Source organism: Ciconia boyciana, chromosome 7 (assembly GCF_034638445.1).
Source record: "Ciconia boyciana chromosome 7, ASM3463844v1, whole genome shotgun sequence".
Classification (NCBI taxonomy): domain Eukaryota; kingdom Metazoa; phylum Chordata; class Aves; order Ciconiiformes; family Ciconiidae; genus Ciconia; species Ciconia boyciana.
The window spans coordinates 6,754,913-6,774,800 of record NC_132940.1 but is presented as its reverse complement, the minus strand read 5'-3'; the positions used below and the strand labels follow the sequence as shown (position 1 = coordinate 6,774,800).

The 19,888-nt window shown below is 41.6% G+C and overlaps 1 protein-coding gene across 5 annotated transcripts in view; it reads right to left on the bottom strand.

Annotated features, from left to right (window-relative positions):
- Nucleotides 1-3,785: 3,785 nt before the first annotated feature.
- GLIS1 (GLIS family zinc finger 1) overlaps nucleotides 3,786-19,888 on the bottom strand; it is a 205,803-nt gene continuing 189,700 nt past the window's right edge. For 2 of the 5 annotated variants that reach the window (XM_072868029.1, XM_072868032.1), the window contains 3 exons: nucleotides 15,190-15,374; nucleotides 8,068-8,235; nucleotides 3,789-4,376 (listed from right to left, as the gene is read on the bottom strand). In XM_072868029.1, coding sequence (XP_072724130.1) covers nucleotides 4,240-4,376; nucleotides 8,068-8,235; nucleotides 15,190-15,374 — 490 coding nt within the window. In that variant the 3' untranslated portion in view covers nucleotides 3,789-4,239. Of the gene's footprint in view, nucleotides 4,377-8,067; nucleotides 8,236-15,189; nucleotides 15,375-19,888 lie in introns of all 5 variants that reach the window. The other 3 variants (XM_072868030.1, XM_072868028.1, XM_072868031.1) reach the window with 3 other exon arrangements.

The window sequence follows — 19,888 nt, the reverse complement described above, 5'->3', positions numbered from 1 at the left end:
GTTTTATTATGGATAACTTTCCAAACCATACAGACTCAAATGAGTGCCTTTGCATTTCTCTGAATCTATCCTTTTAATTTACAGAAAACCTGATTCACACAGATTCTGGAATTAAATCATCACTCCAGCTGCTATGCTTTAAGTTTCCCAGACCTTTGTGAATCATTGTGTGGTTTTGAACAGCCTGGTTGTTGTGACATAAATATTTTTGTAATTGATCAAATATGTTTAGGTTTGGTTGGTTTGTATTTTTTAACTAAAAAAATGTCATTTTTAGAAGGATTTCTGTAATTTTTAGGAAATGAGATTAATCATGTTTTAAGGCACGATTTCCTTTTAATGTCACCAACTAATTGAAGCACAGGAATTAATTATTTTTTATTTTTGTCTCAGCCATTACAGCTTTGTTGAGCTTTGGATATGCTTTTTCTAAGTCCTCCTTCAAAAGCTCTAGAGCATTTTACTGCTTGGCAGTTGTTAAGCTACCTGCCTCCTTGTTTAATGTTCTAGGAAAGAGTTCTGGCCACTTATGTCTGAGAGAAAAAACCCCAGAAACTCTGATGCATCAGAGTAGATAAGCAACAGGACAGAAAGCCAAATGTGGCAGTGATCAGAAGCAAAGCCACGTGTGTAGGCTTAAAGCACAATTTGGAGCCTTTATGCATTTTAATTCTAGGAGAGGAATGATGAGTCAGTGCTGCCAGGGACTGCTTGGGCCAGGCAGGGCAGCCACAATTAACAGGTTTGCAGCTGGGACTGAGCGTCCTTGAGAGCTAGAGATCTTGAGGAACCGTTTATAAAAGAGTGCACCATATAACCCCATGCACCTTGTTCTGTAGTGACTAACTGTAAAACTTCCTGAATGTCTAAGTTTCATTCAAATTTCTTGAGGACAGAAAGCTAAATTGGATACAGAGGCACCTTCATGTACACTAACAAGGTGCAACCAGGCCCTGGAGAAACAAGTAAAATGCATACGTGTAGGCTTTGTGGTTAGCCCAAATCAGCCTCAGAGCAGTGCTAAACATGCTGCTGTGACAGCATGGCATCCAGGGGTTCTCCCGTGTTTGCAGAGGCTGCCGTGGCTGAGGAGAGGTGCAGTAGCACCGGGGTGCTCAATGCTCATGCAGGAGCAGACCCCTGGGCTGCCAGGTCCTGGGGCTGGGGCACCAGGTGCCGTGTTGGACCTGAGCTGTGTCCTGCATTTCTGGGCAGGTTGGTACAAGCCTTTCACTGTGACTGACTGCTGGTTGGCCTCCTTCACTATCATTTTGTCATTTCTCTTCTCCCTTTTCTCAGCTGCCACGCTAGCACTTCCCCTGCTGCCCTGTCTGGGTTTCCCTCCTGCTCCACCTCTGTGCGAAGTGCCCGACAGAGGCAGGGAGCCATCGGCCACACGCTGTTGACTAGCCTCTGGGATAACAACCTTGCAGAGGACAGGGTCTTGGTCCCCCAGGAGAGCTGCCGTTCAAGGGTTGTCTACGAGTGTGGGACACCCTCACCGTAGCCTTCTGATTCTGTAAAAAATGTTTGCCAAAGCTAGAGACTGCCAAGAGTTATAGCCGGCATCCCCTGGCTGGGCTGCAAAGGACACATAAATACAGTGAGTGGCTGGGGCACTGGAGACCTCTGAGTTTATGCTGCTACTGTGTTTTCCCCGGTACTTTGACTTCTGGGTTCACATGTTGCCACCAAATTGTGCTTTAAAATATATATATTCATTGTGGTTGTATAACTTTGTGACCGTAAGGGGAACCGCAGCCCTGTGGACCAAGTAATGCCACTTCTGCAAATGCTGCCAAAGAATCGCCCCATTCAGCTTGGGGCCTGCTCTGTGGATTCTGATTATGCAGCTGCAAAATGTGGTATTTTCTTAACATGCCACTGAATTTAGCATTTTTTTTCCTGTGGAACTTGCTATTTTGCTGAAGCCAGGTGCTTGACGTTTTTTCTGTCAGTCCTTTGGGGGTAGTGGGGGCAAGAAATCTCCCAGCAGCTGCTTCTTGTTTTAGGGTGTTCTCTGGGGAGCAGCTAATTGGATTACAGGCCTGAAAACTGAAGAGATGGGGCTTGGCACTGGCATACCTGGCATGAGGGAAGGTCCCCTGCATGGGCACGCTGCTGCCAAGCAGATCCTGGTAATGGGGAGAAGAGAGGAAAAAAAAGAGTACTGTCCTCAGTCACTGACTGGTTTCAACCCAGGGTAAGCTTTTCAGTGGTGCCCCATCATTGCTTGGGTAACTTTGAGCTGTAAATGAAGGGGTGTTTGCCAGACATCAATTGATGCTCAGTCTGGGTGTCCTTTAGTGAATGGTGCTTGTGAAGATTTGCCTGGTGGTGAAAAACTTCTCAAGCATCAGCAGTGTTTCAGGTGTGCACCCCTGGCTCAGGTGGGCACAGGACAGCCTCCTCGGGCTGCCATGTGCCTGGTGTAGCACCTCTGCTGCTGCAGGTGTGGTGCTGTGGGAACTGGCATGTGGGAACGGCTTGTCGGTGGTGTGGGCATGGTGTCCTTTTGCAGACTTCACTCTGGGACCTGCTGTAAAAATGTCCTTCAGCCTTTTCACAAGAGCTCTGCCCTGTGGCAGCAGGCACAGGAGGCGCAGCCAGTGGACACTGACAAGGGCAGCTAGGACATTTATTGTCATTTGTTTCCATTTATAGTACAAGAGCAGAGTTGATGCTAACTCTTAAGTATCTTCCCAGGGACATGGCACATCTTCATTTAACCCAAACTGTCAGCCTCTCTTTTTCCCTTCATGAGGCTGCACCCACACCTGCGGAACAGCAGGTTCCATATGCAGCAGCATTTCCTGAGGTTGGGGTTTGTGTATTAGACAGAATAAAGCCTTTCAGATAACCATATATTGCTCCTAGGGTGCCTTATTAAGCCCAACTAGCAATGGTTTGCAAATGAGAACAATTTTTTTTTTTTTAGTTAGTTTTTCCTTATTGTTCTCCCAAACCACCATGGGACATTTTCAGGAGCTCACGTCTAACATGCCTGCATTGGCACACATTGGGAGTGCCCGTCCCCTTGCAGGATGCCTGTCTCTCCGGGGAATCACGACTAGGCTGGGAAATGCTGGGAAATGCAGCTCAGTGGGGCCAGGGCCACAGTGACAGGGAACCAAGCTACTGCAGGTGACCTCTGTTCCTCTGCAGGCCACTGATCACAAGTGCTTTGGATGGAGGAAAGCCCTCCGGAGGTGTCCTGCTCTTTTCTACAGTGTGTGCCTGAATCAGAGTGGCTGCCGGGTCTTGTGAATGGAGAAATTGGGCGACCTGCCCCACACTCAGTGTTTGTGCAGTGTGAACATGCCACTGATCTCACATGGGATGAAGCTGTACAGTTAGTTGTGGGGGCAAAAAGCCAGCCACAGCTGCATTTAATTTTCCCCTGTGCTGCTGGGACGACTGCATGTGCTGATGTACCCACCATGGCAGGGGCAGCAGGAAGGCTGGGAGATGGTGCAGGGCCGGCAGGCACACAGTGCCGGGAAGCCAGCCCACGGTGCCGTCCCGCGTGGGAAGGCTTCTGGTCCTTTCACTGGAAGTCTGCAGGCCCCTTGGTTTTCTTCACGTACACTTGGGCTGCTTTAATGTCACAGTTACTTAAATGTCACTGCTTTGTTTAAATCACTCTCAGGCACTTTAAGAATGTAATATTAGGATTTATCAGGCAGACCGATGATGTTAAGAAATGACAGTACACTTGCTTCCAGTTTTTAATGCTTTCTTGTAAAACTGAAAATATAAAACCAGGCGAGCAAATGAAGATCTTTATATACATGAGGTCTGTGATTAAAAAAATCCTTTTAGTTAAAAAAAAAAAGACAAAAAAAAAAAAGACAAGAATTGACCAATTAGTTAAATGAAAACTGATTAGAGGGAACAACATTCTCAAATTGAAACATACTTTTCAGGAAAAAAAACCCCTTCTTTACAAGTTTATTATATAACTTACATTTACACTTTACTGAGGGAACTTACAAAACAAGCTGCTTGAAATGCTCCTCATTCCCTTAAAGCATGAATTTCAAAGTGCCACAGCAAAGGAACAGGTTCCAATATTATCTTATACAGACTATTCATGTATAAAATGGTTTGGTAAATGTGAGGTGTTTATTTAAATGAGCACATATAGGGATACAGACTAAATAAAAGTACTTGAACAACACTTTTGTTATTACATACACAGTTATAGGTATAATAAAGGAAACAAGGTCAGCACTGCTCTTAGGTATCTGTATAGATGGAAGGAATGTGATTCAAGCACTGATCAAAGGCGCTGTTTTGGAAGAATCCATTTTCATCAGTTCCGTTGGAGACCATGTCTTCAGATACACACTGTGCTTCAGAGATTGCATCATAGCCTGAAAGCGTGACAAGTTGTATGGACATGATTTAGTACCACAGTACATATAAGGAAGGAAGCATAGTTTGAGGCCTGGGATTATACAGTACAGCACAGCGTTAATGAAAAGACAATAGGGTTTACCATCAAAGCCTTACCCAGGAGATACACTAACTCATCTCCATGGGCATTTGTGTCATAGTAGATGAAGCTCCCATTGATTTCTGCGGAAAGCTACCCATTTGCAAGCGAAGTGCAAGTATCAGTGTATGACTCTCTTGGGGCTTTACAGTCATTATCTGACTAGGATGTCAAAACAATGAGTGGGCAAGGATCCTAGTAAGTGTGCACTAGAAGTGATGCAGTCCTCTTGTTTTGTGTGTTTTTCCTTTTAATGGCACTTAGGAAAAATGTTCCATGTGTCTCCCAGCTGCTCTTAAGATCCAGAAGAAATCTGGATCCTACATTTATTGGATCCCCACATGCTACAGAAGTGAGGTCTGTGGAAGCATGTCTGGGTCAGGTCAGGCTCACAGGACGTATGGAAGGAGCTGTGCACGATGTTGTCCTCAGCCCACCAAAGCCCACCATGCTGCTGGCTCCTCGCCTGGCTGAGCTGGCTGATGCTTGCCAGGCTACCAGAAAGCTGCTATGGTGGGGAAGAATTTCTCTGTCCTTCTCCTTTTATTAGGCAAAACTTCCACAGCTGTTACAAGCCTCCCTGAGCTCTGCATCCCTGTGGAAAGGAAGAGGTTTGCCTGCTACCAGGTGCTGTGGCAGCTGGAGTGCCAGGGAGCCCGAAACAAAAGATTTATTGCCTACCCCAAAGGACATGAAAATTTCCTATTATGCCCCACTATAACCTGCTTTTGCGACTGGCCAGTCAAGGCTCACGTGCACATACTCATTTTACTGCAGTCCAGCTCTTCCCTTACTTCACCCCTGCTGTGTTCACCCCTTGCCTTGCCCTTCTCCTTTCTCCATCTGTCCCTGTGCCCGCACTTCTCCTCACACCAGCCAGACCCTCCTATCTGCCCCACGGCCCTGCTGTCTGCCTGGGGGCTGGGCGAACTCCTAAGCCTTATCCTTCAACAGTTTTTTAACCCACCCCACTACCCCCTCCCCAGACTACTGCATGAAACATTGACCCCTTATGTTAATCCTTTAACATACGTATTCTGTTTTACCCTGTACCACCTGATTTGGGTTGGGTCTTTAGAAAAGTGTCTGTGTGAGCTTCAGCGCAAGGTTCTGACCCCTGCACCCAGCCCACAGAGTCCACCTACCACAATTTTAATAACCATCATCAGCATTAAGTCAGCTGAGGCAACACATGGAAGAAGATTCTTCTAGTTACGCACATGCCTGTGAACTAAGTGCCTGATGTAGAAAATAAATCTCTTACAAATCACATTCATGTGAATTGCAAATCAATGTGTGGATGGCTGATCCTCATGGTTAAAGCACTGGAACCTGGCTCCATTCTCTGCTTGACAGAGGGGCTATGTGGAGCCATTGGGAAATGACTGTTTTTCCGTGCCTCAGTTCCCCATGTGGAAAATGAGGCTCGCTCTTCTCTTCAGCCTTTCCCTCATCTCTTCCACCTGCCTAACTCTGCCGGCAAGTGTGTCTAGATATAGCTGAATCAAACGCTGCACCAGGCTTAACTGAGGCCTCCAGGCTGTGCGGCACCGCACCACCAGCAGTAGTGACAGATCCTGTAGTCTTATACAGCCAGTTCTGATTTCAGAAAGAACCGTCAGCTCAGTCCTTAGAACTTAATTATAGGTGTTTTACTATTAGGTATGTTTTTATTATTTGAGACCAAATTCTCTACTTATTTACATTTCTGCATTTTCCTATGACGTATTAATTTACTGTTAGTTTACAGGTCAAATTCTGCTGTCTGCAGAAATCTGGCACACAGCATATGTCCAAAGTCTCTGGAAGATGAACTTGGCCTGTTTATCTGCCCTGTGCTGTGTTGGTCCAAGTGGAGTGACCAGTGTTTTGATAAGTTTTGCGAGTGTTTATGTTATGCTAATTTCTATTTGATGAGCCTGTATACAGGGTAGATACACAACCACAGATGGACAAAACCCAAGATAAGCATACACCCCAGAAATCATTATTAGATTCCAGATAGAGTAAGCTATCCAAAGTCCTGAACAGAAAATAAAGATTTATTGACTGTTAATGTGATTCATGGAACAGCTGTTTGCCAGTCACATTTGGCATTCCTGTGAGATGAGATCTCATTTAATATTAATGGTGCTATAAAAGCCTGAAAAAAATTAATGCATAGCCTTGATGAATCTTGCAAACCTGAATGGTTCTATTTTACACACAAAAAGATGAGATAAGATTTATATATTTCACATATATTTATGTTTCAGCCTTTTAAGTATTTGCATACCTCAATAACCGCTCTAAAACCAAAAATATTACACTGAAACATTTCATAATAGTTTAGCCCCAGACAGAAAAATCAACTGTTGTTGAAGTTGGTGTCTTGCCATAGTATTATTCTTTGCTCCTACAATTTCATTTGGAAAGTTTATTTAGTCTGTTCTTTAAATATTGCAGGTTGTCAATCTAAACTTGAAATTTGATGTTAACATGAAAAAACTATGTTTTAGTAACATCAAACTTATGAATAACACAAAAGAATTCAAAGTTGAAATTGAAACTTCATCTTAAACCTTTCCCTTGTGTTTGTTAGTGATGCATACACTTTCTAGTATGGAACACCAGACAAATGCATGCATGCTCTCTCTGAACAGTCTCCTTTAATACAAAACAAACAGGAAAGTCAACTCTAATTTTGTGGTCTGACTCAGGCCCCATTTCAAAAAGCATTTAAACATATGTTTTCAGTATCGTCCTTAACTGAGATGCCCTTCTGAATTCAGACATGAAGAAAAATTTCTTGGAGATATGCAAGTAAAGATTGCAGTAAAGATTGCAGTAAATGGTACTGTTTCATGGCTCTGACAATACTCACATTTTGTTTGATTTCAGTAATTCTGACAATTCTTAATGTGGCTTTAAAAGTAGAAAAAAATGCTTTATAAAAATGAATTCTTAAATATTGAAGTATTATAGTAATCTGGCTATAATAACTTGATGCAAATTTTCCATTATGCAAATATGTAGCTAAATGGGAAAATACAATTGCCATGAATGTGCAACAGCATGAACACAAAGGAACTCCTGAACAAAAAGGAACTAACTAATATTTTTAGTTAAATTTATCAAAGCAGTGCTTTTCTGTTTGGTAAACATCAGTATTGCACAACAAAGCTGTCCTTTTATTCTTAGATGGACAGGAAGTCCCCGCTGCTGCCATTTTCTTCAGAGTTGTGTTAACTACCTTCTTAACTTTGTTCAGATGATAAAAGCCTGCCTGAGCATACCTGAAGAGATGTACAATGAATAGCCCACACAATAAATGTGAGCTCTTCTGAAGGTGTGCGTTGCCTATGACATCCAGCAGAACGAAAAGAGAATTTGTCCATCAGTCAAATACAGGAGGATTAAAGAAAACAAATTTGCTTTCCTTCTGGGATTTTTATAGATGCAAATGAATTTCAGTGACTGAGTTTTTTATGCAAACATATTTTTGTAATAACACTGACTATAAAATGTGTTCTTTTCCCCTCCTTCTAAAAATATCATATGGATAATTCTTTATAGGCAGAATAAATTACCTGTTGAAGCTAAAGGTGCATTGAGTATGTGATAGCCATTCTGTCTCAGAGGATTAAAGCAATGGGATTCCCCTGTTAGCACATCACTGGTGACAGACTGGTCCATTGTTCTGTAGCAGTCTCCATAGTGGAAACAGTTCTGTATTGAGTGAAAGCTGCCTTGGTAACCTGAAAACAGATATGGCACACACATTTTAACACTACTGCAATGGTATTAGCTCCATTTCTGTCACAGTATTTCATGACTATTGTGGGGGTTTTTAGTTCCTCCGCTTTAACTATGGAAAAATGATCATGCTATTCTATAAGGCGTAATAATATAAAAGCTACACCAGACTCGGTCCCACAAGGTGCTGTGGACTGTGATCCCCATCAAGCAAAAATCTCAAGGATGTGCTTCATTTCAAGCAGTAGATTAGCTGAACGCAGTCAACAGCCCACTTGTGTTCAAAGCTAAGTCGTAAGTACTCCACTGGATCAGGGCCAGGATGCTCAGCTCCTAAGGGAAATGTGTCTATAATTAATTACTTTTAATTTAAATACAAAAATGCAGTATTTAAATGAACAAAACTACTTTGTTTTCAGTTGAGTAAAGTCTTTTCCCATCCAGTGTGTGTTATGCACTGCTGGAGACAGGACTATTTATTCAAAATACCTTTAAGAGTACCTTAAACATCTGCTTTCTCAGATTGCTCTTATTTCAAATGAAACCCCTTTCACTGAACACAGGGGGCCACAGTCTGCAAGTCAAATTGAACTAGAGGTGCAGGACAGGAGAAACTTTGAGTTCAGCTAGAGGCTCTTCTTGCTTCTGAAAAGTGCCGACATAAATCTGTATGGTTGCTGGCTGCCTTGGTCGTTCTGCTTTTGGGGCATGTTTGACTTCTGTCTGCCGCATACCCTACATTTCTTATCTCCTGCTTTTTTTCGAAATATCGTATTACCAGTGGATCAGCAGTTTGATTTTTGCCAGCAGAAGTTGTGAATGAGTTGTACACAACAAAAGAAGATATTTGACAGTAAAGGACAAATGAATTGCTGAGGAAGGAGTTTTACAACTTACAAGTTTGTGCCAACATCCTAAAAGAAAATGTTATTTGCTCCCATAAGGATGACCTCAAAGCATGCCACAAGAGTTATACCAACCATGGCCTGATTTAGTTCTCTTCCCTCCTCCTGCCTCAATAACCTCTTCCTGATTCCAGGTGCATCGCACACTAATTGCACATTCATATTAACCATCTCTTTTCCTACCTTCTCTGAAAGTCCCTTCTGAAATGATGCTCCTTCCCTTATATGCTTCTGAAGTCAACCAAGTCAGGCTTAAAGTTTAGTAGAATGTGCCATCAGGATTTTCCTCTAATTGCCATAAAAATACAGAGCTGTTGTCTTTCTTTCCTCAGTCTTTCTTTTCTCAGACTGAAACATTTCCTAAGGAACTACTGCAAAAGCTCCAAGTAGTTCAGTCAAACACAGACACAACCAGATCTTCAGCTGACAGACGTCAGCACAGCTCCACTCACCAGTGGAAGACTTGACTTGCTGGGCCAGTTGTGCAGCTATTCAGTCTGTTTGTTTAGAAATGAAATACCTGTGCCTATCACCAGAGAGCCTGGGTGCTGTACAGGGTGCAATTTGTCCCTTACAAATCATGCAGTGTATAAGCTTTTTCCTGTTAGGAAAGATCTCCTGTCTTTTTCTACCTTTTCCCTTTACTACCAAAGTTTGACCAAGTAGAGACTATCAGGCAAAGCTCACGGTCTGTCTGTTCATTCTGCTCATGTTCTCTAAGGTGGTAATAAATAAGGCTAAGTGAGGCAACTCTTTAGTAGAAATGCAATGAACTCATTGAGTGATGAAAGATTTGCGCTGAAGTTTCACAGTTTAATATGTGTTTTGGCAGAATCTGCAAGGATTAGATGATTCATTTCTTGAGAACCTATGATCCTCCACCACAAAATACCTAAATTGTTGATACCCATGACTAGTGAAGGACTAATGGATGACTATATTAGATAAAGACACTATGTGCACTGTACCAAAGCTGTTCATATTTGCTGCTATGTAGAAGAAGGCCCAGAAATTTGGAAAGCTGAGTATTAAATGATGCATGTCCTTCCTCAGAATAAATAGACAGCCACCTCTATTTACTGCCTGGAGAGTCTGGCTCAAAAAACCATAGAGCTCTTATGAGAGGTAGCAAAGCCATCTTTTGATGTGGTTTTAGGTACAGTGCTTTATTGATTGGCTTTTGATAATTATCCTGACTTTTCTGTTTACCAAACATGAACTCCTCGCTGTAAGCCTTCTAAAAATATATCCTTTTGAGATGAGCAGTGAAAAAAAAAATGAGACACTTGGCTTCAGATGAGGTATAACTGGTTGCAGAGAGCACTTATATCCATTGCTAGAGAAAAAACTGAACCTTTTCCAGAATGTCTGCTATACACATCACTTCTAGGGAAGGCATGACGTGTATTTTCTCTGTCTCTGTAATTGCTACCCTTTCGTCATGCTCCCAGGCTTGCCTTTGTTAAATCAATTAAATATCTTTATGATCTACAGGGCTGGCACAGTGGCTTAGAAAATCAGAGAACAGCTAAGCATGACAGAACTGGATTTAAACTAGTTGGATCCAGGGTTTTCTCAAGATCTATGGGTAAAGGTTTCTTTTGAAGTGTTTTAAGTTACACTGTCTAGCTGCTCAGGAAAAAATACCTGAGGCAGAGAACTGCCTCAGACTCAGAAGTCTGGAAAAGAACTGCCATAAGCAATCAAATTCTCCTTTGGATTGCAGTATCTATCCCTCAGCGTCACTGTCTGATAATCTGAAAAGGCAGCGCAAAAAGTGGCACTGGAACTATCCAATGAAGAGACACGATGTAGGAAAACACTAGTGTTATTGCACTGTTGTATTCACCAGGCCCAAATTTCTGCTAAGTACTTCCCAAAGAAAATACAGAGAAATACACCATTCCTGTTCTAATGTGCTTGCAGATGTGATAAATGCAGGTAGAAAACTAAAGAAAAAAGATGGAGTGAGGAAGGGAAAGGTTGCAGCAAGAACACTGGTCAGGTAAAACAAACCATGACACTAAAAATGGGATTTCTAAGCCTTCTGACCTGAGCAGTATAGTGAAAGCTTACTTCCTTTTTCACTGGCTTCATAGAAATGATGAGATGGTGGGACCCTGTAAGAAAGGGACAGAGGCTTTATGGAAGGCATTCTATGCATGTGGAAAAAGGCACAGGGATGGCTACAGGAGGAGTGGACTACAAGGCAGGTAGCTGCTTCCTTGAGGATGAAAGGTGAAGGAGAAAGACAGAGACCCCCAATAGCTTTTGCAATTGCAAAAGGTGAGAACAAGGTGGAGACTCAAGACAGCTCTTCTGCGTAGACAAGAGCACTGAGAAGATTACTCAGTTAGACAGTGCCTGCTTTATCCCTTACACAGGGATCTTACACCAGACCGTTCACTGCCTGGTTGGAGACCTGTCAGCAAGCACTTGTATTTCTCTTCTGTGTGTTTACACGACTCATCTTCAGAATAACCTCTCACATGACTGCATGGAGGTTTCATGGGGAGTGACAGTGGCAGCGTTTTATTCAGGAGGACTCTGGCCTTACATCTGAAACAATGAAGAACTGCAGCTGCAGCTGGTGAACCTGATCGGCAGTTCCACTACTAGGACATATTGGAAGAATTTGGTGATGTTCCCTGTGCTTAAACTGGGCATGAAACAACACTTGGGTAGGAAGAACTTTGCTTGCAGTATTAAAAGCTGTATTTGAAAATGTAGCCAGCTGAATGTCAGTCCTGGAAGGTGGAAATGAGTCTTGGAGTGACTGAAATTGCACACCTCCAGGTTGAAGGACTGCAGGATCAGTGAGCTGCTATGTCAGTAAGATTTTTTTCATGACCTTTTATATACTTTCTATACTCCCACCCACTGCTTCAGAGGCACAATTGGAGAGTTTCTTTCGGTACCAGGTAGGTTGGCTCTTGCTGATGGCCTTCAGTAGCCTTGGCATGGCTCAAGAGGCCAGTCAGTCTGTTCCAGAGGATCTGAGCCTCATGCATCTTTTCTGAGCCTCACACATCTTTTACACTATTAAAAAGGGAAAATTGCCAGCTTGTTTAAATGCTAAGTGTTCCCGAAAACCAAAGTCATTAGACAAGAGATGGAAAGGCCATGTGAGTTAAAGCAACCACAAGGACTTTTGTAACAACGGGTGCTCTTGCCAGATAAGGTTTCATTCATTTTACACAACCACAGGAAATGAAGCTTGTTGCTTGCAGGCAATACAATGTTTGATTTGCATATGCAATACAAGTCAGAGCTCTACTGCATTTATATATTTTTAAAATGTGCAGTATGAAACAAAGGTGCTTTTGGTTCATGCCATTTAGTTGTGGTTCCTTTAGAGTTTCTGAAATGCTTTACACAGAAAGTATTAGGAATTAAGATATGATTAATATCCCATAACCAATGGTTCAATTCACAACCACATATGGTTGATTAGAGTAAAATAAACATGGAGCATTTTTTACAAGTTCTTAAAAAAGACTCCCTTCAGTGGTTAAAATATGAAGTAAGCAAGAAGGCTTGTCTGGTGCAAACATCACTGCTCCTTCTAGGAGAGCAAACGTGTAGTACCAATTTGGCAACAAGTGTTTCACCAATATTTTTTTTTCCACATGGATTTCAGGTTTTCCTTCAGTTTTGATTTAAACCAAGAATTTTCTGAGGTTAATTTTCAAGTGAAGAATTTACTAAATGTCCTGTCAGTTTAAATGACCACTATTAAATGTTTTATGTACAGTAGATGTAAAAATATAACAGTTAATAAAGGAATAAGCCGAGTTCCAAACATAACATTTAGTTAAAATTTTGCTTTGAAATAATTTGTGACAGAAAAGCTGCAGTTAGCCACTTCACACAGTGCACTGGCTGCCTCTGTTTCTCTAAGGCACAGCCTAGAAAATGTCAAGCAGCTTTAAAATGAATGATGTAATGAGCAAATAATTGGAATATGCCTATTAAATGCCATCTTGTTATGTCATGTCATTTACATGTATGTGCAAATAAATCTCAGCTTTTCAAATTCCATAAAATTTCTGACAAGAAATCATGTCAGGTATAAATAACTACAGGATTCCATTGCCTGCCAAATTCTTTCAGCATGTAATAATTTCCATGTGATCTTACTACAACTAGGTTGAAACATATAAATAATGTCAGCTTATTCTTTCATTATCAATATTTCTGCTACCAGCTTGACAAAGCTTGCTGTCTTCTAAAACTTTCAGGTCCACAATGTTTATATGCTTCTATACAGATGCCTAGTTCTACAGCTAGACTTATACAGCGTTCCTTTTTTCGGCAAAAATTCAAAACTCCCAAATTACTACAGATTCCATTAGAAAAATGTGCTATTAATGAACTGAGATGCAAAAAAGATGTAGAGCAAATACAGCTAAGTACAGGTTACAGATCAATTGATTTCAAAGGCTGCTAATCAAAATTGATTTTTGAATGACCATTTCCATAATGAATTTATAATAATACTTCAACATTTGGCCAAAGTGGAAAATTATTGCTTTTTCAAAACCACACGACATAACACTTAGAAAGCAACAATTCATTCAAAAGGAAATGTGGTTTTCTTAAGGAATAAAGTCAATTTATTTAAGTGGTTCAAAACTTGTTCTGTCTATGCATTTGTTTCTGCCATAGTAATGAGCTGCTAAACTTTCCTCTTGTGGTTTGTAGTTACTTAGCTCATTATAGTAACATAATCATATATCATTATATGCTATCATAAATCTGCCACTTTTCCCTTACAGAGTTAATCTCTTTAAATTGAATAATCTGTTGAGCATCAGGTTGAGTTAGTTTTTCCTTCAGCACAAATCATTTAATATAATACGCTTTAACTTTTCAGACTAAGTCAGTCCAACCAAAGAGCAAAAATACTCCTCAGAGAATGAAGGGCAGAGGGAACTGTTGGGATACTGAACCCCATTACAGCTGTGAATTGCTCACTGGGTTTGTGTTCGACTCCTGTGTTTCAGACCTAGCCTTAGCATACCTTGAGGGAAGCAAACCTCCTGTTTTGCCCACTGGTAAATTGATCACATGTGATACTTTGCCAGCCAAAAATGACCTTATACAAATGACAGTACAGCTGTGAAACGAGTTTCAAAAAGCTGGTTATCTGCCTATATAAACTTATACGCTTGGTTATACTTGCAACTAGACAGATGTCCTGCACACTTCTTTATTGTGAATACTTACCACACTTAAGCAGCATACCATCTGGATTATATAACATATTTCTTAAATATGCAAGCTCCCGTTACTGGAAGACTCTGTGATAATAATATCTCTTGCTAATTTATACCTCAAAAATTGCAGAAACATTAATTAGTTCCCACAGCAGAACTCCGGAATAGGTAAATAAGCTCCGAATGAAACAGGCTGAATAATTCAGAACAAAAAATGTTTTAAATTAAGCAGTGGGACAGCTGCTTAGCTGCTCCCATTCCTGTCCTTAAATCACGCTGGCACCCTATAGTTGTACAGCGTGCCTTTGCATATTATTATATAAAATAATACAGATGCCAAACTTCCAAATAATAAATAGAAAAATATTTTTTCTTTGTCTAAGCTCATGTCTAGTGCATCACTATCAGTGGACTGAGCAGGACAGTGCCAAGGTGTGCTTCAGCCCATGGATTTTGGGACTAGATGGCTCTTGCTTTGGCAGGGTCACTCTCTCCAAGCTGACGGAAGGCTGGATGACCAGTCAGATGAGGTGCATAGCTAGTAGCCATCTACTGAAAAACCTGAATAAATGCAATAAATCTGTTGTTGTGATAGCTTTCGCCATTATGGTAACATATCACAGCATGAACTGGTGTGAAAATTTTGCTCTGTATGTATATCAAGCCACTTTAAAAATAAGAGTTCCCATTGAAATGGTGTCAGTCCCTTAATAAGACAGTATTGGCTGAAAATGCAAAAACTGAAATAAATTCTTTCTCCCCAGCTAGGAATTAGGAAAGTTTAAAAAAAAAAAAAAAAAAAAAAAAAAGAAAAGAAAGAGGGAAGAGTTACCTTGAGATCCCTGCTGTACAGACTGATTTTGAAATTGAGCGTATGGTTTATTTGGTATTCCAGAAAATTGCTGCCCATTTGGTGACTGGCTGTGTGATGATGGAGAGCCGTGTTTCTGCAATAGGGAAGGTGGAACTAATGCTTTCAGGGGGCTGACAAGTGGAGAGATTAAGTTGGGAGCAAGCCTAGAAAAAGAAAATACAGAAAAACTTCACATATCACATCACAATATGGGAAAATGAAATATTTGAAAGGCCCTATTTCCATAATGGCCAAACTATAGAAACATTTATTTTGCAGGCACAAATTATATTGTAAAAAAAAGATAACAATGCAGTGCTGCTTTCAGGTTTTCATTAAGAGGAAAGGAGTTAGGTAAGATTTCTGTTCCTTTACACTGACTTCCTGTACTAGCCATAATGACGGGATCAAAATGACACCACTCCTCAGTAAGCAACTTAGACATACCTCAGTTTTAACTTAAAATTTTGTGAGCTGAGATACAAGTCCAGAAAACATAAGTGGATAATGTAGTTAGAGCAAGTAAATGCAAGTAAATTGTTTAAGTGCTTTCATAGCTGTAACAGGGTAAAGCTTTATACCCAAGTTTCATCCAAGACAAAGAAAAGCATTAGTTTCAGTTATTCCTCATGCAGGATTTTTTAGACTTAGAAATACATCTTTAACTGCAACAGATGGTACCATCCTTTCAAAGGAAAAGCCTGAGTAAGTGTTTGCTTGTGGCAGCACTGCTCAGTGTAAGACTGAGAAGTGGTTGTACCTGAGAGATGGAAAATTCCCCCAGACGTCTGGGTCTTGGGCCAGCACAGGAGCGCTGGGTCAGTCCTGCTCAGGGAACAGACCCTGACCCAACACTCCCATAACGAGCTGGAGCAGCTGAGGAAAAGCCTCACTAGCCCACTTCCATGAAGTCCCCGGGCATCCTCTGCCACCGGTGGAGCAGAGACGCTTCAGGGCTTCCACCCTGCCACAACACGACCGTCCCACCATGGGGTGGTACAGCAGCTGGCCCAGAAGGGACAAACCCTTTGTCAGAGAACTGTCTTTTGGCCATCTGCAGCCAGAAAGATGGCATGGTGCAGAAGATGGGACCAAAACCTGGCCATTCACATACAAGCCTCTTTTAGAGCTGCATTAAACTAACCCTATAAATGAGTAAATAGGTAGAAGCTGGATCTTTTACCCTCCTACAGTAGCTGTGACAAACAGCCTTTTGCTCCATAGCCCAGTGTTACACTGTCAGATGTGCAGGCCACGTGGACCATATGTTCACCACATACTCTCTGCTGCCTCTGGAGCTTTTGCTAAAGGTAAGAAGTGGCTCTTTGAGCGGCACTAGAACCTTCAGATGCCAAAAAACCCACCTGTCTGTTTGAGAGCCACCCTGCTGAAACTTCACAGCTACAGGTCCTGAGGCGTAGAAATAAAAATACCCCTGCAGGTTATAATACATGTCACCTAGCTGGAAAAAAAATATTGAGCACAAACCATTGCAGGTGTACAAAGAATCAACTGAAAAACAAATCTATCACTGGTGTCTTCCTCTACCACTGCACAAGCCGTTCAAACACCATACACCATGATCTGCAATAGCAGTTCCTCATCAGTTTACATGACCGCTTCTTGGAGCAGTTAGGATTAAACTTGGGGAGCGAGGCTATGCTTGACTTAGGGCTAAGCACTACATGGGAGCGTTCAAGAGGTAAATATAGATGAACTGTGAATTAATGGTGACAACAGCTTAATCAAATTTAACGTGAGAGGCAGAGGAACACTGCCAAAAGCTGTCACAGTGACACTCTATTAAAAGGGACTTAAATAAATCAACCAGTCAAAGCCCATCCTATGCTGAAATAATTCCATCTCCCAAAGCAGGGAAATAAGACATATAATACAAACCACAGAGACTCTGAATATCCCCCAACTAAACTGAAGAAATAAACCAGTACTGTTAAATGGGTGAAGGCAAGGATATTTTCCAGCCAAATATGTAAGAACTGGAAAATAAATTTTTCGTGAGAAAGGTAACACCCCCCCAATAAGTGATGTCCAGCAATATGTAAAATAAAAAGGACTAAAGTCGAATTTTAAGAGCCAACATGCAAAGAAAAAAAATCTGACCTGTGTTTTGTTTTAAGTGCATATTAAAAGGAGCTCAGCGACAGAGCTGGGATGGCCCTTGCCCCACCCGAGGGTAAAGCTGGGGCTGCAGAGGAGTGCAGGGGCCACCTGTGCCCTCTTCAGGTCAGAGACAGAAAATGCTCTCTGGACTCAACTGCTGAAGAGCAGATGCTCGGGGGAAAATACCGGGTTTATTTGCTAAGAAGCGGCTAAATGCTAAAGTCAGCTCCCATGTGGCTGTAGTTTTTCCTCAAAGGTCTCAGTAGAGAAAGAGTTGAACAGACAGGAGCTGTCGTGCAGCCCAGCTACAAGGCAAATGCTCTCAAATGCCTGTCTGTGGTGAACTATTGCATGAAGATGGGGCTGACATTATCTGCTGGGACCTGCAGAAAACCCTTTGCTTTTCTGCAGTCTCTTCCGAGGCTGCAAGGGAGTGCCAGCAAAGCACAACCACAAATTACAAAATGGTCACCAGCCCCTTCAAACGGCACACATGGAGACATTGTCCTTGACATGCCAGAAATGCTATTAGAAGCCTGCAAATGCTTCTATCTGGAAGGACATTAAAAAGATTGCAGTTGTTTTCATTGGAAAGATAATAGCTAAAAGAGTGCATGATAGTGACGTTTGTATGGATAATGACCACACACTCATTTTAAAGAGAAACAAAAGATGTACTAAAAACTCCAAGGCCTGGATAAGCCAGAAACCACTCTGAATGAGGGAGAAACAGACTTCTGGTGAGCGAGCACTCTGCAACTGCCCGTGTTGGGTTTCCTCTGCCTTCTCTTGAAATGTCTTGTCCTGACTACTGCTGGGAAATGTAGCACCCCATAGAGGCCTGCCGGGCTGCTCTGTGTTGAGTGCTTTGTTAGATGGTCGAGTAATCGCATTTTTAAATTCTATGCAAATATGTTGCATGTCAAACAAAAATGGTACATTTAAGGTGTCCAGCTGTGGGAATACTGAAAATCCCAGCTTCCCTACCCAGTTTAACTACTCCCAGAGGCTATTTAAATCTTAACCATGTGAAAGGAATTTAGCAGTTTTTATTGTTATTTTTATTGTTATTTTCGGGACATGGTTTAGTAGGCATGGAGGTGTTGGGTTGATGGTTGGACTAGATGATCTTAGAGGTCTTTTCCAACCTTAATGATTCTATGATTCAATGATTTTAAAGCAGCACTCCTCCCCACTCACACTCTTTTGCATTCCTGTTTTTCCTGTGTGTGACCTCAACAGTTGTGATAGCGTTTGTGCCTGGAAGCCTTTGAAATGACTGGTTAAGAGCAGGTGAGATCCCCTTGCGAGGCAGGAGGGGTGCGGAGGTGTGTGGGGCCCTGCTCCAGCTGGGTGAGCTGAGCGGCCGCACAGAGCAGCCAGCTCGCTGCTCCCACTCGGCACTGCTGTCACGGTGCTGGAGCTCAGCAAACATAGCTGTCTGCAGGCAGCCAGTATCCTAGTAACTTACTGCAGCACGGGAACTTGAGCTGAAACCCTGAAAGCTCTGTCTAACACTTGACCATCGCTGCCTCCTCTGCATGAAGAGTTTCATACAGTTGAGCAGGTCACTGTAAAATCAACTATGTTCTGCTCAGTCTCTCCCAAACAGGGAATTTAACATGTTTCCCATAAGTTAAGGCACAGTTTTTAGCTAGGAAAGAGCTTTGCTCAGCAGAAAAATCTGACTATATTAGTACAAGTGGCCAACATGGGGATTTATCTCCTTAAAATATTAATCACAATGCCTACAGCTCGAGCTGGTCCCTAAAATATTATTTTTTGTGTGTGTATGCATGTGTGAATGTGCTCTGGCACACTCAAGGAGAGCTTTTTCATCAGCTAACTGTCCAGTTCCCAGTGCCGTGTTTTCAATTCTCTCCTGAATATTTGCCTACCAATTAGGTTGCTGTGATACTCAGGTTGTTAAAAGAGAGAAGGAATCATTCCTGATACAAATTAAATAGATAATGCATTAGCAACAGAAAAGAGCTTAAAAGGAGATGCCTTCTGTGTGGAAGAAGAAACACTAAACTACTCACACCAGGGACTCAGCTGGATACATTAAAAATTCCCAGGCAGTAGCTCAGGCATGTATGTTTCAGTAACTAATAGCCTGGACATTTCCTGTTAATACTGTACTACAACCACAGTTTGCTTTGGTTTGGATATTCATAATAAATGCATACTGTATATTTTACTTTAATTGTAACTTCTATAATTTGGTACATTTTCAGGTCCTTTGGGAGCCTTTTAATATATATCTGTGCCTATATATAGCTATATAGAGAGATATATGAATAAATACTCTCACACACACATAAAAAAAATCCTTATCCTTCCTTAATTCATTAAATTTGAGGGCTCCTGGCTATACAGAATATTTCTGTTCAGGAGCATAGATCTTTTTGCTATCTCCCTAACCTTGTGACAAAGCTAAGAAGAATCAACAGTTCTTACAAGATTGCTTGCACTGCTGATGTAGTCTGACTGTCAATATAGTCTTAACAAGGATGCTTGATGGTAAAACACTTGGTAAGTCAAACAACAAATTAAC